The 27,347-nt window shown below is 41.7% G+C and overlaps 1 protein-coding gene and 1 pseudogene across 7 annotated transcripts in view; one reads left to right on the top strand and one right to left on the bottom strand.

The window, feature by feature from the left end:
- Positions 1 to 27,347, bottom strand: part of FARP2 (FERM, ARH/RhoGEF and pleckstrin domain protein 2) — a 110,877-nt gene that overhangs the window by 69,535 nt on the left and 13,995 nt on the right. For all 7 annotated transcript variants that reach the window (XM_027875767.1, XM_027875766.1, XM_027875769.1 and 4 more), the window contains exons 3-4: positions 1,817 to 1,921; positions 474 to 516 (exon numbers count right to left, since the gene is read on the bottom strand). In XM_027875767.1, the coding sequence (XP_027731568.1) occupies positions 474 to 516; positions 1,817 to 1,921 (148 nt within the window). The remainder of the gene's footprint in view (positions 1 to 473; positions 517 to 1,816; positions 1,922 to 27,347) is intronic.
- Positions 6,021 to 21,967, top strand: LOC114053140 (annotated as a pseudogene).

Genomic DNA, 27,347 nt, shown 5'->3' with positions numbered 1-27,347 from the left:
TACTGCAACTAAACTACTTCAAGTTATTTTAAATCTTTGAGATAAGCTGACTGTCAAATAAGGTAAAAGCAGTTATACAAAGAAAGAAAGCCTACAAAAGAAAGAAATGCCACCATAAGGACAGTAATTTCTTGATTATCCACCACCAATCATCAATGCAAATTCAAATTTATATGGGCTTTTCTACCTTATTCTCTGCATCTACAACACATGAAAGCACTTGGTATGTGCTCACAATACATTAATTTCAATAGCGGCAAAAGAAAAACATAAATAAAAGATGAATCTGTTACAAACCATCTTCTAATCCAAAAACAAACAGAAATTACTTTGGTATCAGCTCCTATTGTATTCATGTTAATACTGTCCCTTCACCAGTGCTCATGATGAAATGGACTACACCGAAACAATTCCAAAAACTAATGATCGTCAAAGAATAAAGATAGATTTTCAAAGGACAAAAATGGACTTACTTCGTACTTGTTTAATGATAGGTTTCATCGGTTCAAGCCAAATCTAAAGAGGATGAAAAAAAGGAAAGAAAACTCATTCTATACCACGCTTCCTTCATCATGTCCATTCAATAGATTTACTGAAAAATATCAATATTATTCATAATCTAGAGAAAAACAAATGGTAAAAATATTGCCTCTCTTCTTTTTTAAAAAGTCAGATTCCATTACAACAGAAAAATAGGAAGATTCCTTTTTGCTATATGATTTAAAATCTTTTTACCATGACCTATAGACTTAGTGTAAGGAAAACCCCTCCACCAATGGAGCAAGCCAGAAATGTCCTGGGCCGCTTCTTGCCTTGGGAGGTAGCAGGTTCTTCATCACTGGAGGTATTCCAGCAAAGCAAACCTGTCACTTGGCAGGGAAAGTATAGACAACATACTTGTGCAGATGCAGGGATGATCTATGAGGTTCTCCTAACTCTGAAATTCTTTCCTACGAGATTCTAAGATCCTGAAGGACTTTTGTATCCCCAAGCTCTTGAAGTTTGCACGTGTCAGATTCTGAATAAACATTTGTTGAATGAACGAACAAAGGGTCCTGAAGGATGCCCTTGTAGGATGTTCTTAATGGACCTTCAGCTACATCCCTCCGCCCCATTTTCTCCTGGGCCAGCCAGTTCAGGGGCATAATTCATTCTACTCCTCATTCCGAGTCTTGATGCTGCCACGGGCAGCAGGACGGTCTGTATACAAGCTGAGTGGACCATGGGAAAGGAGTTGTAATCATCCAGGTGAATGTTTCTCTCCATTAGCACAAGAGAGAAACATTAATGATGCAGACAATCTTTTCACAAAACACATACACACACAGGGGCAGCTAAATGGAGCAGTGGATAGAGCTCTGGCCTTGGAGTGAGGAGTACCTGAGCTCGTGACCCTGGGCAAGTCACCTAACCCCAAATGCCTCACCAAAAAGCAAAATACACACACACATACACACCCCTTAGTTACTTGAAATTCATCTATCCTTCACAACTGAACACAAATTATCTGAATAGAATACTTCCCATCTTTTGGGGAAAAAAAAGGTTTTTGTTAAAAGAAAAAGGTTTTAAAATATATTTATATTCTAAATATAGAATATATATTCTATATAAATATAATAGATCCTAACTATATAATATAAACTAACATAAAAATAAAATGTAATACATATTCTAAAATAAATACAAGCTAGTTGGTAGGAACCTTATCAACATCGAGTATATACTATTTAACGTTATATGCATTTCAACCCTGTATAACAGCATTCTAACATTTTTCCAAAAATAAACATAAACAATCATGTTCTTTCCATACCCAGTAAGACTGGACATTCTGGAATTCTAGTCCGAAGTAATCTGATTCAATCAAATTTAAATGCTTAAACACCTCTGTCAACAGGATCTGGCCGTAGCATTTGGGCTAGAAAAAAAGGGAGAAGAGAGAAGACACAGAAGAAAATTAATTTTTAGATTCAATCCAAGAAAAGAAACATTTCTAAAGCTGTGGAATGAAGCTTCTTTTAACACACAAAACTTGGTTAAATTTTGTGTGTTTGTTTAACTTTACAACAATGTATGACAAATGGTTATGATGTCACAAATCAAAAACATGTTTGTTGCGTTAACGGAAATTGACACCAATTTTTAAAAATTTAAACAATAAATTGAAAGGGTGTGTTTTCTTTTACTGAGATTTCTTTGAAACTCCAAAATGACAACAAAAAGGGTTTCTTTCACTTACTATTTCATTTTGATATGAGAATAGTGTGTTACCGCTTGTTTCATCTGCACCATTATAAATCTTCTGCCCGCCTAAATTGTGCTTGAGAAGGCGGCATGGAGCTGCTGCCATCTACACTGATTGAAGAACTACACGGAGTAGGGAAGTTATACTCTCCCGACCCCAAAAACATCCCAAGCTCATCCTTGACTCATGCACATAGTAGGCACTTAATAAATGTGTACTGAATATTCTGTTGACTTTGACCTCTCCCTCAAAACCCTCCATTGTCTTCTCATCAAATGCGAAAAGAGGAAAGCAGCTGAGGTGAAGGTGGAGTACGTATGGTCATCCTCTACTACCTTCCAGGGCCTCCCTCATTAGCGGCTTCCTTCAATCATTCCATTACATCCTAAACCACTACAGCCCCAACTCTGCACAAGGCAAGTTAACTGGTTTCCCAACACGTTTACTCTTTGCTCTTGCCCCTACAGGAGAGGCAGGGCTAAGAGGGAAAAGCCTTATCTGCAGACACAAAAATTAGCAATCAAAAATAATGCAATGAGATCTTTGGAAAAGGCCTGCTTATTGTCTCAGGTTTTGATTTGTTTTTCGGTCTTTTCATAAAGTTTTGTTTCTTTAATTTTGTGAACTACATACACGCCTGTAAGAAGAGTTAATGTCACTATACTAAGTGACATCAGGTAGTGACTTTCCCAGATTTTCTGTATGGAAACAACATAAAACATAGAATTGAAACTGTCCTGAGCCCCTAATGCTATAGCACTTCCCACACATCTTCAAGGCTCTCTTCCCCACCTCCCACCTCCCACCTCTCTCCACTGAGGACCTACCTTCATAACTTCTCTGAAAAATCTGAGGCCATTCTCAAAGAGCTCCCTCTTCTTTCCCTCCTCCTCATCTCACGTGACTCTGCCAGCCTCTCCCATGATCTCTTCCCTCACACCAGTCTCACACAAAGAGGTGGCCTTTTCTCCTAGCCAAGGCCAACATATCTATATGACTCCTTAATCCTATTCCCTCTCCCACTTGCTTCTGCTGATTACCCTCCCTATTATCCCTCTCACACTTATCTTCAATCTCTTCTGGTCTACTGGTCCCTTCCCCCGCTGCCTGCAAACACACTCACGTCTCACCAATCTTTCAAAAACCCTTACTTGTACAACCATCCCACTAAGTATCAGTCAGTCTAGAGCTCTTCTTCACTTCTCAGCTCAACTCTTTGAGAAAGCCATCTACACTCAATGCTTCCAGTTCCTCACCTCTCACTGGCCTCCACCCTCACCATTCAACTGAAACTGCTCTCTCCAAAGTCATCAGTGACCTCTTATTTGCCAAATCAAGTAATAGTCTTTTCTTCATCCTCTACTTGACCTCGCTGCAGCCTTCAACACTGAGAATCCTCCTTTTCTTCCACGTACTCTTTCCTGTCTAGGTTTTCAGACTAATGCTCTTGCCTAATTCTCTTAACTGTGTGACTACTCCTTCACATCTCCATTTGCTGGATTTTCATTTAGATCACATTAACCTATCATGGGTGTCCTCCAAGGCTCTGTCCTGGGCCTACTTCTTTTCCTCTATCATACTAAGACAGTAATCTTACATGAGGATCTTATCATCTCCTGTGGGTTCAACTATCATCTCAACACAGATGATTTCCAGATCGGTACATTCAGTCCCAATCTCTCTGTGAGATCCAGTCCCTCATCACTTTCGAAAATCTTGAGCTGACTATCCCATAGGTATATCAAATTCAATATGTCCAAAATACAACTTGGTAATGTTCTGGGCCCCACCTCCTATCCCTCACCCCACCCCACACACAAAAACCTTCCTCTCTTCCCAACTTTTCTATTACTTGCTGAGGGCACAACCCACTCAAATGAAACCAAATCAACAAGCATTTATTAAGTACTATGTGCCAGGCACTATCTTAAGTGCTAGAAATACAAATAAAAGCAAAGACAGTCCCTGATCTCAAGGAGCTTACATTCTAATGGGGGAAAATCATCTATCAAAGGAAGCTGTAAGGGGGGGGCAGAAAAGGTATCCACACTAGCTCATGGTGGAGAAAGAAGTCTGGACAGTCAGAAGGGGAATCAAAGAGTGAACAGTTGGCCAGGTCCCGTCCTTAAATGGTGGCTCTGGGAGCAACTGACCAACTAGGGCTGCAGTCACTTAGACATACACCTGGCACATCCAATCTGCTGTCAAATCTTGTCATTTTTACCTTCATTTTACACATCTGTCTAACATATCCTCTTCTTCCCACAATTCACACAGCCACCGCCCTGTTACAAGATCACCTCATCTTGGGGAGGGTGGTGGGGAGGAAGGGGGAGGAAAATTTTAAACTCAAAAGCATAAGGAAGTGATTATTGATAAATCAAAATAAATTAATAAAAAAAAGACCACCTCATCCAATAGCTCCCTGCCCGGTCTCCCAGCTTCAAGTCTCTTCCCACTCCCATCCATTTTCCACTTGGCTTCGAGCACGTCACGCCTGTCACCTCCAGGATCAAAAGGACAATGTTCTTTTTGGCATCTGGAGACCTTCACAACCTGGCATCTTCCTACTTTCCAGCAATCTTAGCCTTACTCCCCTCCGCATACTCTCTGATCCAGCAATACTGATCTATTTGCTATTCCTCACACAGGACACTCCATTTCCCGAAATTCCCTGAGTTGATACTGGCTGTCCCCCATACCTTTATCGCTCTCCCTCCTCACCTGACTCCTAGATTTCCTGGCTTACTCAAGACTTGGTTCAAATTCCACCAATTAGAGGAACCATTTCTGGGTCCCATCTGCTGCCAGGGGATGCATACCTTCCCTCGAAAATTACCTTCCAAAAAATCAGAGCAAAACAATTTTCCAGCTTAAGATAACTTAAAAGGACTTCAGAAAAGGTCTGTCTCACTTGAGTAAAAGGCCAGGCAGCCTAGCACAGACCATGTCTGGGCTAGAAAGCAGGAGGCTCTTAGCCACAGTACAGATCAGCAACTGAGGCCTCTCGGTCCTGGCTCAGCAGGCTAGTGGACAGCACAGCAGGCCAACTGTGAGGCCTCCAGCCCCACTGAAGAAGACAAATTATGAGCCCTGGAACCCCAGTACAATGGGTGCTACTAAGCTGGGCCACCCTCAGCACAGTGGGCAAGTCACAAGCACCTGAGTCCTAGCTTGGAAAACCAGTCACCAGGCCTTTAGCCCCCAGCATAACAAGTGTGGGACAGCGTCCCCTGTGCCCCAGGAGCAGAGCTCAATTTTAAAAGTCACAAAATAGTCTAAAAATGTGTATGAAACAGAAAAGAGCCCTGACCATAGAAAGCTACTATGGCGACAGGGAAGATCAAAACACAAACTCAAAAGAGGATAACAATGTCAAGCCTATATGTGAAGCCCGAAAGGGGAATATGAATTGATCTCAAGCCCAAGTCCTCTTGGAAGAGCTAAAAATGGATTTTAAAAATCAAGTAAGAGAGGTAGAAGAAAAACTGGGAAAAGAAATTAGAGTTATGCAGGAGAATTATGAAAGAAAAGAATCAACAGCTTGGAAAAGAAAGCACAAAAATTGACTAAAGAATACAATTCCTTAGTCTGACATGGAAATCGCCACCGCAAAGCACCAGGGCTGGGGCCGGAGCTGGGGCCAGGGCAGGGGCCGGGCTGGGGTCGGGGAACCCAAGGAGGCCGATTGGCCGCGGTGGCACTGAGGCCCGAGAAGACGTTGTAGGACTCGGGGGGCCGCACACCAAGCATCAGGGAGTCGGCACAGCCAGGGGTGGCTTTTTCTCAAATATTTTTTCCAGTCTGTTTGGAACTCGGGAGATGAGGATTTTAATTTTGGGATTAGATGGAGCTGGACAAACAACAATTTTGTACAGATTACAAGTTGGAGAAGTTGTTACTACTATTCCCACCACTGGTTTCAATGTTGAGATGGTTACATACAAAAACCTTAAATTTCAAGTCTGGGATTTAGGAGGACAGACAAGTATCAGGCCATACTGAAGATGTTATTATTCAAACACAGATGCAGTCATTTACGTCGTAGACAGCTGTGATGGAGACTGCACTGGAGTTTCCAAGTCAGAGTAAATTGCCATGTTGGAGGAAGAAGAGCTAAGGAAGGCGATTCTAGTGGTGTTTGCAAACAAACAGGCCATGGAACGGGCCGTGACTCCCACAGAGATGGCCAATTCACTCGGGCGCCATGCCCCGAATGACCGAAAATGGCAGATTTTCAAAACATATGCCACTAAGGGCACCGGCCTTGATGAGGCGATGGAATGGCTAGTGCAAACGTTGAAGAGTTGGCAGCAGCCTCACCCAGCGAAGGTGACATCACGCATCCCTTCTGGAGCAGTCCAAAGAGCCCCACACGACCACCAAACGTTAATGCAGTTTCTGGCACATACTGGACTGACTGAAACACTCGTAATACCGAAAATAAAGTTTTTGTTCAAGGGATATCTTATCTTGATTGAACCAACTGAATGTCTATTCTGTATTATATAATCTTTCCTCATTTTCCTATTTTGTCAAGGTAGAATCTGTCCATTTGTATGGAATTTCTAGCCAGGTTATGGTCCTTTTGAAAAATACATCTTTGTTGGAATTAAAATTTAATTTTGGTGTTAGTGGCTGTAGCTTGTTTGTTGTAAACACTAATAAATATCCTGTCAAAAAAAAAAAGAAAAAAGAAAACAATTTGTTAAAAAATAGAATTGGCCGGGGCAGCTAGGTGGCACAGTGGATAGAGAGCACTGGCCCTGGAGTCAGGAGGACCCGAATTCAAATCTGACCTCAGACACTTGATTCTTATTAGCTGTGTGATCCTGAGCAAGTCAATTAATCCCACTGCCTAGCAAAGAAAACAAAACAAAACCAAAAAAAAAAAAAATGGAAAAAATAGAATTGGCCAAATTGGGAAAAAAAAAAAATCCACTGAAGAAAACAACTCCTTTAAAAGCAGAATTGGCCAAACAGAAAAACAAGTATAAAAGCTAGCTGAAGAAAATAATTCCTTAAAAATTAGAATTGGGCAAGTGGAAGCTAATGACTATGAGACATCAAAAATCAGTCAAACAAAATTAAAAGAATAAAAAAAGTAGAAGAAAATGTAAAATATATCATTGGAAAAACAACTGACCTGGAAAACAGATGCAGGAGAGATAATTTAAGAATTATTGGACTACCTGATAGCCATGATCATAAAAAAAAATAAAAGAAACAAAGAACCTGGACAGAACCAGAGGGTAAAATAGTCATTGAAAGAATCCATTGATCACTTCCTGAAAGAGATCTCAAAATGAAAATTCCAAAGAATATTGTAGCCAAATTCCAGAATTATCGGGTCAAGGAGAAAATACTGCAAGCAGCGAGAAAGAGACAATTCATATATCGGGGAGCCACAATCAGGACTACATAGGACTTGTAGCAGCTTCTGCATTCAAGGATTTTTTTTCTTTCTTATGATTTTTTTCCCTTTTGTTCTGATTCTTCTTTCACAACATGATTAATGTGGAAATACGTTTAACTTGATTGTACATGTATAGCCTATATCAGATTGCTTGCTGTCTTGGGGAGGAGAGAGGGAAGGGAGGGAGGGAGAGAAATTTGCATCTCAAAATCTTACAAAAATGAATGTTGAAAACTTTCTTTACATGCTATTGGATAAAAAATAAAATACTAGTAAGTTAAAAAAAAAAGAAAATTATCTTCCATTCACACTGTATACAGTTTGTGTATACACAGTTATTTGCATGTTCCTTACCTTATTAGAATGTTAGCTCAAAGACAGGGGTTGTTTTTGTGTTTCTCTGTTATCCCCAGCACACAGCACGGTGTCTGGCACACCATAACTGCTTAGTAAATGCTTGTTGACCTACTGGGTACCATGCAATGTGCTAGGTGCTAGGGACACAAAGACAAGAGGAAAACTCCTCTAGCCCATAAGTTCTTTGTTGAGGATACTCACTTCCTCTTCCACTCACAGATTTTTGCAAAGACACTATAATGATACCAGCTAACAATAGCTAACATTTTTATGACACTTACTATATGCCAGGCACTGTGCTATGTGCTCTACGATTATAATCCCATATGATCCTCACAATCCCGTGAGGTAGGTGCTATTATTATTTCCATTTTACAGATGAGGAAACTGAGGTAAACAGAGGTTAAGTGTCTTTCCCAGTTGTTGTTCAGTCATTTCAGCTGTATCTGACTCTTCGTGACCCAATTTGGGATTTTCTTGGCAAAGACACTGGAGTGGTTTGCCATTTCCTTCTCCAGCTCATTTTACAGATGAGGAAATGGAAGCAAAGAGGGTGAAGTGATTTGCCCAGGGTCATGTAACTAGTAAGTGTCTGAGGCCAGATTTGAACTTGGGTCCTCTTGACTCCTACCCTGGTGCTCTATCCCCTGTGCCACCTAGTTGCCCCATAACCAAAATTATGACTGAGATTTCAAGTAGGAAACTGGAAATATTTCAGCCAATCTCTATACTTATTATTCCTTATTTTCTAAAAGGTTGTTGCCCAAACTGTTTCACCTATACAATCCCTCCTCTATCTTATTCCCACTACTCAACACAAGAGCTCCACCCAGCATTTGGCCACTACATTTCCAAAGTAGTATATGATTTTAACAGTTTGGGAACCAGATGTCCACTTAATCCAGTCAGAAAGTCTGGTTTAATTTATTTTATGATGAACCAACTAAAATTTTTTGAAGCATTAGTACAATTAGAAGCACACAAAATGAAACAAATAGACGGTCATGTCACCACAATTCACTTAGACAGTAACAGCTGAACATCCAGTTTGGAAGTGTCTTTCTCAACTGTTAGACTACAATAAATGATAAACAATAACATACAAAATTACAGGTAAAACAGATTTTTTTCTTGTTGAATAATCCCATGTTTAAAGTTGTTCAGTCTTTCTAAGCTGAGACATAAAAGCGTATTGTTAAAAATGTTACATTTACAAGAGTGGCATTAAATATTTTGCCTTGATGCAAACGAGCCACAAAGGATGGGCTAACAAAGCACTTCTTTATTCTTTGTCTGGAGCCCTGTGGGAAAATTCTTCCTGGGACAACTTGATTTAGTTCTTCAAGTTGTTTATTCCATGCACCCATTTCCAGCTCATCTGCCAAAACAGAACTCCTCCACCCACCCAAATCCCTACTCCTCCTTTTTGGCCAAATTCAAAATCCCTCTCCCTAAGTGAATGCTACGTGATACTTTTCCTTGTTGATTAACTCAATCACTCCACACCAATGCAAGTTCTTATTCTACTGGGCAATCTTAAAAAAAGCTTTGAGGAATAGGAAGCTTGGACTGAACACATGTTGGATTCTTTAAAAGGTCACCAGCATTTCTGATGGCATTTCACTCTCCTCTGGGCATCTTCCAAATCTTCAATTCTCATAGTCTTAACGTGCATGATGCCAATGTTCAGCCTCAAATGCCATTCAACAAGCCCACAAAGACGGCTGGAAGAAGCTGAAATACACAGCTGTGGGAGCTGCTTCAGCTTATGGAAGACAAAATACAATTCAAGACCTTCCCAGGCCCCCTGTGCCATCTACTGGGGTCTGGAAAGAAGGGATGCCAGGTAAGATGGAGTTGGGACAAATCTACTTTTAGGTCACGCCAGCATGACAAGCCAGCATGCTAGGTGGCACAGTAGATAGAGTTTCGGGTCTGGAGTCAGGAATGCCTATCTCCCCAAGTGCAAATCTGGCCTCAGACACTTAATATCTATGTGACCCTGCTCAAGTCACTTAACCCTGTTTGCCTCAGTTTCCTCATCTGTAAAATAAGCTGGGGAAAGAAATGGCAAACCACTCCAACATCTTTGCCAAGAAAACCCAAAAAGGGATCACAAATAGTCACACATGACTGAAAAAATGAAACCACATCATCAGCATACTCATAGCTTAAACATAACCATAAAAATTACCCGGTGCAATGCAGAAAGAAGCATGGCTCTAAGAATGATGAGAGCCAGAAAGAGAAGGGTTAATTTCCAGATCCCCAAATCATAATATAAAGCAGGAATAATCAAAAGCACTTGGCATTGGTTTAAAAATAGAAAAGTAGACCAATGGAACAGGGTTGTCAAGGAAGAATGAGAAATAACAGAACACAGAACTCAGTGCTCAGTAAATCTAGAAACATCAATTACCTAGGAAACAATTTATTTGCCAAGAATTTCTGGGAAAACTGGAAAAGAAGTTGGCAAAAATTAGGCTTAAACCAATATTTTACAACATAAATGACAACAAATTCAAAATCGACATGTGACTTGAATATTTTATACCACTGAAAAATCAGAAGAGAAAAAGATCATATATACCTTTCACAGCTATGGATAAGGAGTGAATTCTTAACAAAATATGGGATAGAGGCAATCACTAAAGACATAAGCTAATTTTGATTATATGAAGTTGAAAACCTTTCTCATGAATAAAATGAATGTTACTAGAATGAGAAAAGCAGTCATTTGGTGGAAAAAAATATCTCTATCAAATATCTCTGATAAAAAACTGCTATCTAGGATAAACAGGCAACAGAAATTGAGAAATCCAAAAGCCCTCTATTTCCTAATAGATAAGTGATATGAATAAACTGTTCTCAAAAGAAGAATTACAAACTATTAGCAACCATATGAAAGCAACTTTCTAATGACTAATAGAGGAATGAAAATCACAATAACCCTGACAAAGATTACAAAAGATGGGAACAGTTAGTTTTGAAGGGACTGTGGAATGACAGGCACACTAATAGGCACTGCTGATGGAGCTAGAAATTGATCAATTTGGAATGATGCAAATAAAGTGGCTAAAGCATGTCTCCCCCTTTGACCCATCGATTCTGCTTATAGGCATACACCCTCAGGAGGTGACGGACAACAGAAAGGCTGGATAGTCACCAAAATATTTATGACACTTTTGTGGTAGCAAAGATGCCCATCGACTAAAGGCTAAATAAGGAAAGACTAAACAATCTGTGGTATATAAATGAAATGGACTATTAGTGTGCTATAAAAAATGATGAATATAATTAATGATTGTCAGTCAATAAGCATTTAGTACCTACTAAATGCTAGGTTCTTGTTCTGGGCAAAACAGATTAAAAAAAACAAACAACCCCAGTTCCTGCCCTCAAAGAACTCCCAGTCTAACAGGGGAGACAATATGTGAACAACTCTATCCCACCAAGATGACGACAGGAAAAACTGGCACCACGTACTAAGATTAAGGAGGGCCAGGAAGGCTTCTTAAGGGAGGTAGGCAGGGCTTTAGCTGAGATGAGAAGGGGACCAGGAAGCCAGGAGGCAGAGATGAGGAGGGAGACAGCTCCAGGGGTCAGGGAGTGCCAGGGAAAACACCGTCATGTAGGGAGATAACGTGCCATGTGTGAGGTACAGCAAGGAGACCAGTGTTATGGATCAAATGTTATACAAAGGGCTGCATGGTGTAAGAAAATTGGAAAAGTCAGAAGGGCTGCCCTTCATAGGTGATAACAAGGAGCCAGTGGAGTTTCTGAATAGGGTTAGACCTGTGCTTTTAAAGATCAATTCGTTCAACTCAGGCAGGGAAACCAACCAAAAGACTATTTCAATAGTCCAGGCATGCGGTGATGAGGAGCCACAGCAGAATGGTGGTGGTGTCAGGGGATAGAAGAGAGAGCAAAAGAAACTGTTAGACCACAAAGGTGGCAAAAGATTGGCCAAGTTGCTGGGGAAGGGGGGGGGATGGGTAGTGATAGAGCGAGGGCTCAGGATGACAGTTTCAAGCCTAAGTGTCTTGGAGGATGCTTGACTGTGCTTATGGGATACAAGGATTCTGTAGTTCTCTCTTTCTTTCTTTTTTTCCCCAGTAGATGGGAGTTACAGATAGAATAATCAAAATATTTTTTAACAAAAAACAAATGTAAAACTTAGATCCAAGCAAAATCTAAGAAATCACTTTTGCATGGAGGGGAGGGGCAGAATGGGGATGACAAAATTGGAAGACTTCATGAAACAGATGGAAACTGAGCTGGGCCTTGAAGGGAGGAAGGGACATAACATGAAATTTGGGGAGATCAGAGAGGAGAGATGGGTGAGATCACATAAAAACAGAAACCTGAAAATAATTGATGCTAGTTAAATAGTAGATATACAAAAGGACATCCCAGGAAATGAGGCTGCCCTGGTAGGTGCAGCCAGACTGTGACCTCTCAGGCTAACACCAGGAGTACATATTTTGTTTGCTAAGTGGTGAAGAATAAATGAGTTTTCATTTAGCAGAGTGACTTAATAGTAGGTGTGCTTTCAAAGGTTGACTTGGGCAGAAATCCCATCCATCAATCACAGGCCTCCTCTGTGCCAGGCACTGTGCCGGGTTCTCAAGGTGCCATTCTTTTTTCTCCCCTGCCATGGCCACAGGCCCTCCTTACCATTTGCCTAAACTATCGCTATCCCTGCTCCAGGCCTTTCCTCTCATCATGTATCTTCCATACCGCTAACAAAAGTCTTTCTAAAGCAGAGATGGTCACATCACTCCCCTGATTAAAAATCTCCAATGTCTCCTACTGCCCTTGAGGTAAAATGTAAACCCCTCAATCCTTCCATAAGTACTAAGTGCCTATGTAAACCCCTCAATCCATCCATAAGTACTAAGTGCCTAGAATTGTACCAGGCACAGCCCAAGACATGGGGAACACGGTTTCAAAGAAGGAATTTCAACTCAACCAGCTCAAAGTCAGACGGAGAAGGCATGTATGGCCATGCCAGATGACTCTAAAGAGAACAAAAGATAATTTAAAAAAAAGAATAGAAATGGAAGATACTAGCAGTGGAAAGGTTTTATCTAATAGATGGTGACTGAGCTGTGTCCTAAAGGAAAAGAGGGATTTTATGAGGGGAAGATAAGGAGAGAATGCATTCTCGGTATGGGGGATGTCAGTACAAAGGCATGCAGATGACAGATGGAATACCAAACAGGAGACATGGAGAGTGATGTCTAATGAGGTTGGCCAAGTTGGGGCCAGGTGGTGAAGGGCTTCAAAAGCAAAATAAAGGGCTTTATACTTGCTCCTCCAGGCAACAGGTCCACTGGAGTTGATGGAGCATAGGAATCACATGGTCAGATCAGTGCTTAAGATATTAACTGTGGCATCAGTGTAAAGGGTGGAGTGGAAGAGTGAGAAGACTGAGGCAGGGAGACCAATGAATAGTCTAGGTACGGGGTGAGGAGGCCTGAACTCAGGCTGTGTCTGTGTAGTTCTAGAAAGAAGGGATCAGCTGTGAGAGGTGTAAGGGAATGATGGAAAAGGGAGAGCATTCTGGAACAGGAAGTCACAGGGAATAGTGACTGGAGTCAGTTGATTGATACACCCTCTCCAGGAACAGTATTTGTACAGTTGGTCCTCATTCTCTACTCGACTTCAAGCATGCCCATGATTTTATTAGTAACCTCATTTTCAATTTTGGAGTGGCAACCACACACATTTGTGGTTAGGCTCCCACACTGAGACCCCTAAGGATCTCAAACAGAGCACACAGTAGATGTCACTGACAGATTACTTTAAGCTGATGCATCCTTCTTGATCTCGGAGACTATTCACCAACCATGAAAGCCAGAGTGTCAGGGGTGGTGTCAAGATCTCGCCAGGCTCAGAGTCTTTAGACAATGATAACTAAAGTGTCAACAACCTTTCCCTTGGTTTTCGGAGTGGGGCTAAGGTAGAGAGGCTTACAGCAGTATAGCAGACAGTACTATGCCCTCACACCACCATTTAACAATGTGGAAGGTAAGATCCAGGTTAAAAAATGTTTTAGTTTTAAGAATTTATTTGCTGTACCATATTTATGGTACTATAGATTTCATGTGTATGAAAAATAAGTATTGTCTGAAATCAACGTTTGCTTTTATTGAGATGTCAGAACAAAAAGGCACAATTCTAAGAAATTACTAGTGAGAAAAATGTTTTTTGCATGTTACCAATTTTATTTTGTGTACTGCATTTTGTAGATTATTTCATGGTTGCTGTCTTAGAAAAAGTACATATTAGAATTAATATCGTGCTATAAAGAAGTGCTCTTTCTGCGGTGGCCAAGAATTAGAAATTGAGGGGATGCTCATCAACTGGGGAACGGCTGAACAAGTTGTGGTATATGAATGTAATGGAATACTATTGTGGTATAAGAAATGATGAGCAGGCAGACTCAAGAAAAACCTGGAAAGACTTGTATGGACTGATGCTGAGTGAAGTGAGCAGAACCAGCAGAACATCGTGCGCGGTAACAGCCATATTGTGAGATGACTGACTTTGATAGACTTGGCTCTTCTCAGCAATGCAAGGACCTAAGACAATTCCAAAAGGCTCATGATGGAAAATGCTCTCCACATCCAAAGAAAGAACTTTGGAGTCTGAATGCAAACTGAAACAGACTATTTGCTCTTTTTTGTTGTTTTGTTTTTTTCTTCTTCCTCTTGGTTCCTCCCATTGGTTCTAATTCTTCTTTACAACATGACTAATGTGAAAATATGTTTAATATGAATGTATATGTAGAGCCTATATCAGACTGCCTGCTATCTTGGGGTGGGGGAAAGGAGAGGGAGGAAGAGAAAATTTAAAACTCAAAATCTTATGGAAGTGAATGCTGAAAACTAAAAATAAATTAATTTTAAAAAAAGAACTGCATACAGAAAAGGATATTTTCAGCAATCTCTAGCAACAGAGATATTTTAATAGTTTTTGGTGGTTGCAGAAACCTAACCCCCTATTTCTCACAGGTTCCACGTATCAACATTCACGTTTTTTACTTTGTGCCGTTTTTCTGGGAATGTTATCCCAGCAAAAGTTGAGGACTGACTATATTTGATTATTATTTTCTGAGCCACCTTTTGAAAACCCAGGGTTGCAGGGGTGGGTGGAGCTTTAGCTCCTGCAAGGCATGGAGAGAGCTTAAAAGTAAGAGGAATGCTTACCAATCAGGGGCACAGGGATGAAGGGAGAGGACAGGCCTGGTGCCATGATCTGGAGATGGTTGAGAAGTGACTGCTAAGGTATTTTGGACAAAAATAGGGAAGTCTAAAAGATGGGTTTGGAGAAAAAGATAATGAGTTCCATTTTGGATGTATCAGAGTCTGAGATGTCTCAGAGAGATCTAGTTTGAAAGATAAGTGGTGCAAAGGATGGAGCAGTAGACCTGGTGGCAAGATGGCCTAAGTTCAAGTTCAGGCTCAGTTATATACTAGCTACAGGACTCTGTGCAAATCTACCTCAGTTTCTACCTCAGTTTCCTCAGCTGTAAAATGGAGATAATAAGAGCATTTACCTCCCAGGGTTGTTGTGGGGCTAAAATGAGATAACTGTAAAATAGTTTGCAAACTTTAAAATGCTACGTAAATGTTAGCTATTATTGTTATTGTTGCTGCTGCTGTGAAATGTCTAATGATTTGGCAGGACTGAGGCCCAGGGAAGAGGGTGGAGTGGGATTTCTACATAACCTGCATAACCAGAATGACACCCATGGGAGCTGATGCGATCACCAAAAGAAGATGGCATTTAAAGACCTTTCCATCCTGGCACCCAATAGCCAAGTGAGCGAACATTTTCAGGAAGTCCCAAGATGATCAGCCTATCTTATTAGCAAACTTCAAGAATTAGCCCTCTCTTTACTAATCAGCTTTTTTTAGGTGTCTCTTCATGGTCCAGTAGAGTCCACCTAACTTTATCTTGTACTTTTAAAGCACAAAACAGGCCACAATTCCAGCAAAATTTTTGTCTGAGATCCATTATTCATATTCTTAACATTTTTTTTGCTAAATTTATTTCCTAAAGAGACAAAAATAAATCTTTTACCCAACTATAAATACAGAGAGCTCTCTGGGGTTTGTACTGAGCTCCTAAAAGCAAGCACTGCTTACAATTCTAGACGATGGGCCACTGGCCGCCAGTGTGTACTACTAGTGCTTAGTATGAAAGGAAAGAGACGCAATCATCGTCAAATCGTACACAGTGTTAATAACACTGGGTATGAACTGTTTTTGAGACATTCCTCCTGCACACAACAGCTGAAGTCTGTAGAAACAGCAGAAAGAGCCCCAAAGCCCAGCCAAAAGTTCTCCCTATCTCTCCTCCTCCTTGCCCCTCACCTTCCAACCACCAGTTCGCTACCGCCTCCTCCAGGACTACGCCAACCTTCCCCTCTCCTCTTCCACCCAATCCCCACATCTCCGCTGGTGTCTTTCCATCCTGACCCTAGAAAGGTCTTCCCTCAGATTCTAAGAGAAGACAAGAATGTTTTGCTTTAATGTTTTCCTTTTATTCTGTTACTTTGTAAAATCTATCAGAAACCACTTAGATTAACCAACATCCCTTTTAGAGGCGCAGCTATCTCCCAGGGGACTACCAGATGCTGCCATGTTAGTATTAACTATTTCCTCATACCTGCTAAAATTAGAGCACATATTCTGTGATACTGGGATAAAGCAGAGAGAAAATCACGTGTGATTTTCAATTGGAGGGTGTACCCATTATCAATGAAAGGACAATGTTTATAATTTCAAAATGACCTTCAAGCAACTGTTCATGTGTCTTTATTGAAAACTATTTTAATGGGAAAGGATAGCCCTTCTTTTACTGAAATTTGTGTAAATGGATCCATTTCAAATGCCAAAACATGCCAAGCACATAAGTCTCCATTTCAATAGAGTCAAAATAAAGACCAAAAAATGAATTCTGAATAAACTTATAAATATCCAAAAGCCCAGGTAAATGGTAGAATGCATTTCTTATGATCAGAAGGAACACTCAATTTATAATAAAAAAGATCATATTAAATGCAAGGGGGAGCTAGGTAGTACAGTGGATGGAGTGCCTGGCCTGGAGTCAGGAAGACCCGAGTACAAATTCAGTCTCAGACTCTTACTAGCTTTGTGACCCTCGGCTATGCACTTAACCCTGTTTGCCTCAGTTTCCTCATCTGTAAAATAAGCTGGAGAAAGAAATGGCAAACCGCTCCAGTATATTTGCCAAGAAAACCCCAAATAGGGTCACAAAGAGTTGAACGCAACTGAAACTACTGAACAATGGTAGGCCATCCACAAACCAGCCTCTGCCATAAGCTGACACTTTTAAGAAAGGTAAACATTACAGAATCCACATGGTGAAATGCCAGACAGAACACACGAATGGGTGGGGAAAGATATGTCTCTCATATGCCTCTCACTGCAATCAGGATAGGTCTAGAATCATAAACTCCTCAATTCAACAAAAATATATGGGAATCACAAATTATAATTCTACACACCACTATGACAGACTGAGAGTGGGTTGAGGAAAACACAAAATTATACACACACTGAGCATACGTTTATGTACAATTGTTCTCACAAACACGCCTATAACCACATTTTAGATCCGCCTAACAACTTATTTTTGCTCTTCAGTGAGTAGTCACGAAGCCTCCAAAAATAGAATTCCTCTCTAAGGCCCATTCAGGGCCTCAGAGAAGTCGAAGGAATGGATACAATTTTTTAAAAATGTACTTTCTTCATCAAACAACATGAAAACAATTCTATTCTTCATTAATCATTAGAAATAGAACGTAAAAATAGCATATGTGTTCCTAAAATATTCAGAGACTAGGAAGAAAACATAGAGCTATTTCTCTTAACTGTTCTGAGATGTCTGTATACAACAAAACCTCCATGGGAATCAGACAAAATAACTGCTGAGGTCACCTACAAATCTGGAGCTCTCTAATCTAAACGGACTCTAGAACTGGAGCAGGGAGGCATCTCAGAGGCCAGATAGTATGCCCTCAATTTTACAGATGAGGAAACTGAGGCCCAGGGAAGTGCCATGACTTGCCCAAAATCACACTGATAGTGTCAAAAGTAACCTGTTTAACCCTGTTTGCCTCAGTTTCCTCATCTGTAAAAGGAGCTGGAGAGGAAATAGCAAAGCACTCCAGTATCTATGGCAAGAAAACCCCAAATGCGGTCATGAAGAGTAAGATATAACCAAAATGACTGAACAACCACCACCATCTCTGACCCCAGAGCCAGGGCTCTTTCCACTGTGATCGTTCTGGTCTGTTAGGGAATAATGAGCTGCTCCCCCATAAGCACCCCAGCTTAACCATTTTAACCATTTCTAGTGAACAGCTTTCTAAAATGGATTACTCCCTGTCTGTTTGGAAAAGACACAAATCTACCTTCTTCACTTGACAAGTCACGAATCCCCAACACAGAATGGTGTAACAGAGTTAATACAGTGGATGCCCTGAAAGGCCAGTGAGACACGTGGAGCTGCCTCAAATAGGAGGACATCGGTTCTGAGGAAGGAACAAGCTAACTCTAACTCTGGCTCTCCCCTGGGCCCAAATTCTTTCTCTCCTTGTCTCTGCCTCCCTGCTTCCCTGGCTTCCTCCAAATGTCGTCCAGAAGCCTGGTCCTCCTGATCCTACGTTTGCCCTGGAGGCAGCTGGGTGTGCCAGGGGATGGTGCTGGACTTGGAGATGAGAAGACCTGGGCTGAAATCCTGCCTCAGACACACACTATATGTGTGTGTGACACTGGGCAAGTCACTTAACTCCCCCTGGGCCTCGGTTTCCACATCAGTAAAACAGGAATGATAACTGGACCTACCTCTCACAGGGTGGTTGTGAGTATCAAAAGAAATAACCTATGTAAAGCATGTGGCAAACCTTAGAGTGGAACATACATGCTAGCCAATATCATCATCATTATCACCATCTCCAACTCAGCCTGTCTCTATCTGGTCTGTTCAGTTGTATGCATGTTGTCTTCTCCATTAGAACAGGAGCCTGAGAGCAGGGGTTGGTTTTTTAGGGTTTTTCTGGTCTTTCTTTGTATCCCCAGAACTCAGAGCACAGTTCCTGGCACTTTAGTAAGCAGTAAGTGCTTAAGAAATGCTCACTGTTATAAGAGCTTTAGTGTGTATGGACTTGCTGGTATCTGCTGGGATTGCTTTGAGGCCTTGCTTGCTCTATTGTAAATTATTAGATACACAATCAGTCTCATAGAAAATCACAGAATGCTAGAGCTGGAAAGTAACCTAGAGATGATCTACTCCAATCCCTTCGTTTTAAGGATGGGGAAACTGAGGCTCAGAGTCAAAAAGGTAGATAAAACAAGAGAACATAATTGCTTTGGAGAAATTACCACTTACTTGACCTGCTTGGCCACTTATAGCAGAACTGGGCGCGATGGTTTAGAAGGTAAAATGATGGGCTTCATGTGAGAAAAACATTCCTAGCCAGTCATGTGAAAAAGTACAGGGACACCTCAGGAGGCAGAGAGCGGATTCCCGGGCATTCAGTCTTCCAATTCCTTTTCAGGTCTGGGTTAGACTGAATGGCCAAGGAGGTCTCTGCCATTTCAGAAATGTTCTAAGGTTGCAAGGTCCCAACCCAGTGCACTTCCTACTTTCCCATAAATACTGTATACCGGGATCTACCTAAATGAAGCTAGAGATGGCATATATATCACATTTTCAGATGACGATTGGAACTGAAAGAACTGGGACCCCAAAAGACCTCTTGGCAGGAATTGCACCATTTCTAAACCTTCTATCTCCCCAACACTTCTGGCACTGCTCTGTATACGGAAAGCACTTCATAAATATGTGAGTCAATGAATCTTTTACAAACAGATTTTTGTCGATGTCTCTTGTTTTTTATCACCCAGATTCCCCCTGTATCCTTCTCCCCACAGAGAGCCAGTCCTTATATCAAATAATTTTTTTTAAAAAAGAAGAGAAAAAAAATTCAGGAAAACCAACCAATCTATCTAAAGAAGTCTGAAATTCCGTGCACTGTTCTGTACTAGTGGGCCCCTGCCACTCTCTCCAAAGGAGCAGCTGCCCCCTCCCTTCTTGTTGCTGGATTCTTTGCAACACTCATTCCTTTGGAGCCGTTCTTCCCACTGAGGTGGCTGTAATCGTGTTACACGATTTGCATGTCGTTTTCTTGGCTCTGCTCACTTCACTCTGCATCAGTTCATCTAAGTTTTTCCATGTTTCTCTACATTCATCCAATTCACTGTGTCTCACAGGACTCTGATAATCCTTCATATTCACGCGCCACAATGTGCTTGGCCATTCCCTAATCGATGGGCACAGCCTCTGTTTCCAGTTCTTTGCTTCCATAAAAAGTGCTGGTAGAGATATCTGGGTGAAAACGTAACTGATCTTTTTGTCACTGACCTTCGGGGGATTTATCCCTTGTAGTGTAGGGGAATGTCTGGCTCAGAAGGAATGGACATGTGAGTCATTTTACCTGCGTATTTCCAAACTGCTTTTCAAAATGGTGGAAGTGATTCCCAGCACGGCCACCAGTGAGCTAAAAGGCCAGTCTTCCCCGCCCTTCCCCCCCTCCACAACTATTCCCATTTTTGTCCCCTTTGTCAGTTTGCTGAGTGGGAGCTGACAATAACCTAGGTGCCAACACTCTTGGGCTGGGTGTCTCTGTCACTGTTAGTGATCTAAAGCCTACTTTCATACGTCTGTCAATGGTCTGCAAGCCTTCAGAGCACTCACTGTTTGCTCCTATCTCTGACCACTACTGGCTTCTGTGAATGAATGAATCTTAACAGGCAGAATGGGCCAAATCTATTAAGATGAAACTTAATAAATGCCAATTGTTTATAAAATGTGAGGCATGGTTGGCCAATAGTTCATTGGAAAAGCAATGGGCTGTCAGACACAACAGATGGGTGAGCTGGTTTGTTAAACTTCTTTTTTCAATCTGTTACAAGGCAAGGCTTGCTGGAGAAGGGGTCTCCTGAGAAATGAATGTGATATAAAAAGCAAAAATCATCAATATAATTTTTCAAAAGAAAAGGAACTGAGGTTTCTCATGGTCTATAAGCTCAATATGGGCCAGAAAATATCAAGGCAGCAAAAAAGGGTGAACTTGATATTTAGCTGTACCAACAGGACCCCAGATTCCTGAGGGAGAGGACAGTCCTCCTCTGAGGCAGACACATCTGCAGTATAGGGCTCTGCCTTAGGCAAGATACCTTAGGATGGCCTTCCACAGGACAGCATGCTCTGTTAGGTGCTAGGGAGGACTACAGGGACAGAGCTAGACAGCCCCTGCCTTCAAGAAGCTTATATTCACCTTCTCTTCCCTGCATCCCCCCCTTGCCCCTCCCCTTGTCCCCATCCCTCTCCCTATCCCTCCTCCTTTTCCCTTCATTCCTTCTCTCTCTCTCTCCCCTTCTGCCCCTCTCCATCCCTCTCTTCCTCTCTCTCTCCCTTCCCCTGCTAAACTTTTCAGCGTCAGGAAGAAGCCTGATGACCACAGGGATAAATTTTGTTGGAAGCGATGAAGTGATACTAGTTTTAGTGAGCTGCCATCTGGATTCCTCCATCACATCCCAAAACACTCTTCATCCTGGCAGATTACTTCAGCCCTGGGGCCCTTCCCTCTGACTGGATGGCTTCTCCCAGAAGCTCCCCTTAAGGGTGTCCAGGTCAGCCATCTCTATCTTCAGCAAACTGCAATCTGGATTCTTACACCATGCCCTCAGGAGACAAAGCAGAAAGGAACCGCCGAGGGGGGGAGACAGAGAAGTCTGCTCCAGCCAAGTCAAACCACGACCATGACTGCCCATCACCACCGCTCAGACAATGGTGGAGACAACCCAGCAGCGCTTGTGGCCCAGGGTCCACGGCCATCATCCTAGGAAGGAATCCCTGGGGAGATGAAACCTGGCCACCGCTATTACAGGGGCTACAGATGTGGCTATCAAGGACCCAAAGCCCAAAGTTCTCAGCACTGCCCAGTGCTTTAACAGCAGAAACAGATGCGATTCTAGCAGTGGAAATTATGTTAGGGACAAAACCTAATTTTATTCATTAATGTTGTCAAACACAGGAATTTTGTACACTTGTCTTTATTCCATTTTGCCTCTTGTTCTACTAGATACACATCTTTTTAAAAAAAATTCAAATTTTTCATGAAGAAATATTGTTAAATATTTATGCAAATGACCAATTTCATTATTGCCCTGTAGCAACGTAACTGAAACACTATCTTCACTAACCCAATAACTCATTGAAATGCCTTTGCTAAACAGCCATGTTGTGTTTTACCCTAAGGACTGTGGGACTTTTCCATAGGACTTGAAGCTGAAACCTCTCCCATTAGAATGTGAGCTCCCTGAGAGCAGGGATTGGGTGACTTTTCTATGTGTATCCCCATTAGCACAGTGCTTTGCACACAGGAAGCAATTAAGCAATTTTTTTCACTCATTCAGATAAATATTTTTACTCACACAAAAATTAAAAACGAAGCTTGTTTTCTACCGTAAGGATAGGACATATGTAAACGCAAGAGGAAGAGAACAGAAAGACAATGCAAAGACAGGGAGGCAGTACATTCTAGACCTAAGGGATCTAGCCACCAAGGCAGGAAAGTAAGAAACCCCACGTCCTGTGCAGGAATCCAACCTGACTGCAACAGAGAGTACATGCAGGAGGTAATATGACTGGAAAGGGAGGGGGGGAGGCCAGACTGTAGAAATTTTCCTAGCGAAAAGAGAAGCCCATTGAAGATTTGTGAGTGTACGTGTTTGGGGAGGTAGGGGAGGAAAAGGGTCGTGGGCAGAGCTTCCTTTTAGGAATATCCATTGGCAGCTGTGTGGAGTGTTACAAGAGAAAGACTGGGGACAAGGAGCCCACTTTAGAGGCAACTACGAGTAATCTAGACAAGAGGTGATGAGGACCTGAAGCAGAGCAGAAGCCATGGGAGTGGAGAGAAAGGGTAGAGCCGTGGCGACGGTAGAATGTGCGAGGCTTGGAAACTAGTTAGATCTGGGGACTGAGGGATAGGAAAGAATCAGGAACGATTCCAACCTCAGAAACCTTGGCAAGACGAGGGATGGTGCCAAGAATGGAAACGGGTATTTGAGGAGGGACGGGTTGGGGGAAAAATAAAATCATTTCCAATTCTGGCCATGCCGAGTATGATACCCAGGTAACTCTGAGGTGGTTGACAAATACCTGGCAACACAAGACTAAGTAACAATTAGATCTGGAGTCCCGGCAATAGGAGAATGATGATTTTACTATCCAAATGGGAAAAGAGAGCGTCAGTTTGGGGCTTTGGGGATGGGGGGGTAGTTCTCTCTCAGGCATATTAAGTTTCAGGTAACAGTGGCACAACCAAGTGTAGACGGATAACAAGAGAGCGTGAGATCACAGACCTAGAACTGGACGGAATCTCAGACGATCTAGTCCAACTCCTTCACTTTATAGATGGGAAACTGAGACCCAGAAGAAATTCAGTGACTTGGGTAGTAATCGTCAGAGACATGAAGCCAGGTCCTTGGACTCCAGAGGCAGTCTTCTTTGCACCGGACCACATTGCCTCTCTATCTCGCGCTAAGGGTCTGGGCTGGCGGCATAACTTGGCAGTCATTGGTGTGAAGGGCAGCTGAAGCGTAGAGATGAATACACTGGCTATGGCCAACGTGGCAAGAACACAAAAGGTCAAGAATTCGAAACTGAACAACATGCATTTTTAGGAAACGGAAAGAAAAAGAAAGGCCAGAACGAGGGAGAGTGAAGAAGGGAGAATTCACCGCCAATGGAAAAGCTAAGGAGAATGAGGCCAGAGGAAAGGCTGTTTGAGCAGGGGATGTGCTCACCTTTGAGAGTTCAATGTCAGAAAAATGAGAGGGCCACGAGCCTGACTGCAGGATGTGTTCAAGGAGAAATGGAAGCAGTAAATATAGAACATTCATTTTTAAAAGTTTGGCAAGGAAGGAAACACAGCTAAAATGTTTGATAAAAAGATGCTTTTTGTTGTAGCACAATGTTTTTCTTTCAGAAATTACCTTCACAATCTACAGAAATTTAACTGCTCAGATACTTCTTTGCATAGTTAACATGTGAAAGAAAGACTGTGGCCCTACTGGTGAAAAGGGAAAACACTAGACACACACCAATCCCCGTCTACTTCTTCTAAGCTCTTATTTTTTGCTTCAACTTCTCCAGTTGGGAAGAGGTGGAAGGAAGGAGGGAGAGAGGGGGAAGGAGGTGAGGGAGATATAAGTGGTTTGGGAATTGAGACGTTCGTGCTTGGAAATGGTTGAAGGATAATTGCTACCTGCCAGCAAAATAAAAGAAATTATACACAGCTCTTCTTTGCTTTCCCTTTGCAACACACAGAAACTTAAATAAAGAATTAAGTCTGAGAGGGGTGGGGGATGAGAAAGAGGACAAGGATGGGGGAGGGAGGGAGAAGATGAGGATGAGATAGCATCTGTGGTGAGAGTATGTGCAACCACAACAACAAAGGCTGCGTCTAGAAAACCACACTTAGAGATTTTAATATCCTTGAATAATCACCATGTATTCAGATTTGTACCTAAATTCGTGCAGACTGGGCTACTGTGATTTCCTTCTTTCTTTTCATTTTGCTTTAATGTCTTCCTCATTGGCCAGAATTACTTTACACCCACATAAGGGTCTCTATTCATTCTCTCTTCTCTCCCTCTCGGTAGAGGTGCCTCCATCTTCACCTCTGACTCTCTTTCTCTCTCTCCCCACCCCTCTCTCTCTAAGAATAAAAATATCCACACTTCTACCATGCACCACCCAATGTCGCCACATCCCTGGGCAGCAAAGTTCAAGTAAGACACCAAGTCCCCCAACAAAATAGCATGTTTTGAAAAGCCATGGTAGGATTAAATAATCTGTTTATACTAGAAATGTTAACTAGCTTTCTTAAAAAAAAAAAACCATCTCTATTATCTTCAAATTTTAGATGCTGAATTACTAACTTTCTCTTCTGAGGGCAGACAAAAATAAGTTCTAAGGCAGCTTATTTGCCATACTTGAGATCTTCATGTGGTAGCAATGACAAACATCTGGCCATGATTCCGTCTGGAATTTTGAGTATTTCTTCCAGGACTGAAAGCATTAAATGCTCAATCAGCTCAAAAGAAGCTAAAGGACTTCAAAAACACTCCTAAGATTCAGAATTCATCTGTCCTGCTACTTGTCACATATTTAAACCAGTTAGACTTTTTTCAGCTGATCAAATCACAATAATGTCTGAGATAAAAAAGGGAGTAGAAAACAGAACAAAAGCAGCTTCTGGTTGGGAGCCCCACCCTTTGCTGGGGAAGTCTGACTTGAAACTGTTGCTCTTCTATGAGAGCTGTATCACACAGGAAGACTGAACCCTTGGAGAGCATACTCCAAACTGCTCCCATGAATCTCTAGGCACAACTTTCTCAATGGCATTAATATTTAAGAAAATTCAAAATAATGGCTCCCAATAGACACATCCCAAACATGTCCATTTGCACTCGGAGCCAGGAAATAGGTTATAATGGTCTAATCTTCAGAACTGTCAACAAATGACTCTTCATCCTAAAACAAAGTCTCGAGAAAGCCTGACAACCCACTTCCCATTTAGGGATAGAGGTGGGTCTCTTTTTCACATCTGACTGTGGCTTCAAACTCAAAGCATTACTAATGCATATCTTAAAACTACCACAGGAAATCACAACCTGATAAACAAGCTTCCAAATTACTTCCTTTATGACTCTGAAAAAATACTTTCAAGATGTGGAGTCAGTTTCCTGATTTCAAAACCACAGAATTCAGTCAAGGGTATACAAAATCAAGCTTTATTAGCACCAACAACTGGCCCCTGACCACAAATAGCTAAAAACTACACCCAGCCATTTCAAACTTCATTTAAGGTCAAGGTAAAATCAAGACATAGCCACAAATCCAGCTTCACTGAACATTCTAACTCACTGATGTCCCTGGCCTTGTTTTCTTCAGACCATATACATGTCATATCCCATTAGAATAAATATACCCCTACATAAGAAAAAAAGTCACCCAGTGCAACTCCCAACTACCACCAAGCATCATAAATTGTTTCTCTTATTCTGTGACCTCACAAAACCCTGGTTAATCCTCAGATTCAATAAATACATGTTTAAAAATTACAGGAGGTCACAAAGTCCTGGGTAACTATAAAATTTACAAGATATAGAGGCTTAATAGATATAAGATCAAGAGAAAGTTTCTAATTGAAAATTTTCAAATGAAAAATATACTTTAAAAAAGCTTTGATAAATTGCTTATCCAGAAGTGGTGAAGATACTAACAAGAGTTGATATTTACAAAGCGCATTCAGATTTGCGAAGTATATCACATCCATCTCTCATTTCAACCTTATAATAATGACGATATGATAGGTTGATACTCAAGTATTATTATCACCAAAATCACTTTTTCCAAAGTGAGTTTCCTGAAGACCAGGGCCAACCATGTAGCCCCCTCCAACCCCCAGCACTCAACAAACGCCAGCTCCCCACCACCTGTTTGGCCTGCAAAGCTCTGCATAACCGGGAGTCCCCAGTCTTCCTACACCTTATAAATAGCTTCTCTTATCCCCTCACACTCTCTGACCCAGGGATACTAGGCTCCTTGCTGGGACTCTCTAGCTGCTTCACATGCCCAGAATGCTCTTTCTCCTCATCTCTACCTCCTGGCTTCCTTCAAATCCCAGTTAAAATCCCACAGGCCATAGGAAGTCTTTCTCTCTTAATTCCCTTTCAATCCCTCTTAGTTCTGGTGTCTTCCCTCCATCGATGCCTATTTCTTGTTTGTTATGTAGCTTTCTGCATGTTGTCTCCTTGTGACAGTGAGCTCTTTGAGGTGAGGGACTACTCTCTTTTACCATTTTTTATATCCACAATGCCTGGCATAGAGTAGGTGCATAATAAATGCTTACTGAGTGACTGACCATTTGACAGTTGAAAAAATGAAGGCTCAGAGAAGTTGACTGACTTGTCCAAGGACACACACACAACAAGAAACCATCAAAGGCAGGTCAGATGCAGCCTGTCTCTCCAGACTCCCAAATCAGCATGATTCCAATGATGTCAGGCTGACTCCCATAACAGACTAACTTTGAAATTCCTCCCCAGTCTCACCTTTCAAAATTAGTGAATGAGGGAAAGTGAAAAAAGAGGCCAGGACAAGAACCTCGACTCTTTTCAAAGCATCAGACACCAAACAAGCTGATGTGTACCA

The sequence above is a fragment of the Vombatus ursinus genome, unplaced genomic scaffold, assembly GCF_900497805.2.
Source record: "Vombatus ursinus unplaced genomic scaffold, bare-nosed wombat genome assembly UNPS02014810.1, whole genome shotgun sequence".
NCBI classification, from domain to species: Eukaryota; Metazoa; Chordata; class Mammalia; order Diprotodontia; family Vombatidae; genus Vombatus; species Vombatus ursinus.
This window is presented reverse-complemented; position numbering and strand designations above follow the sequence as displayed.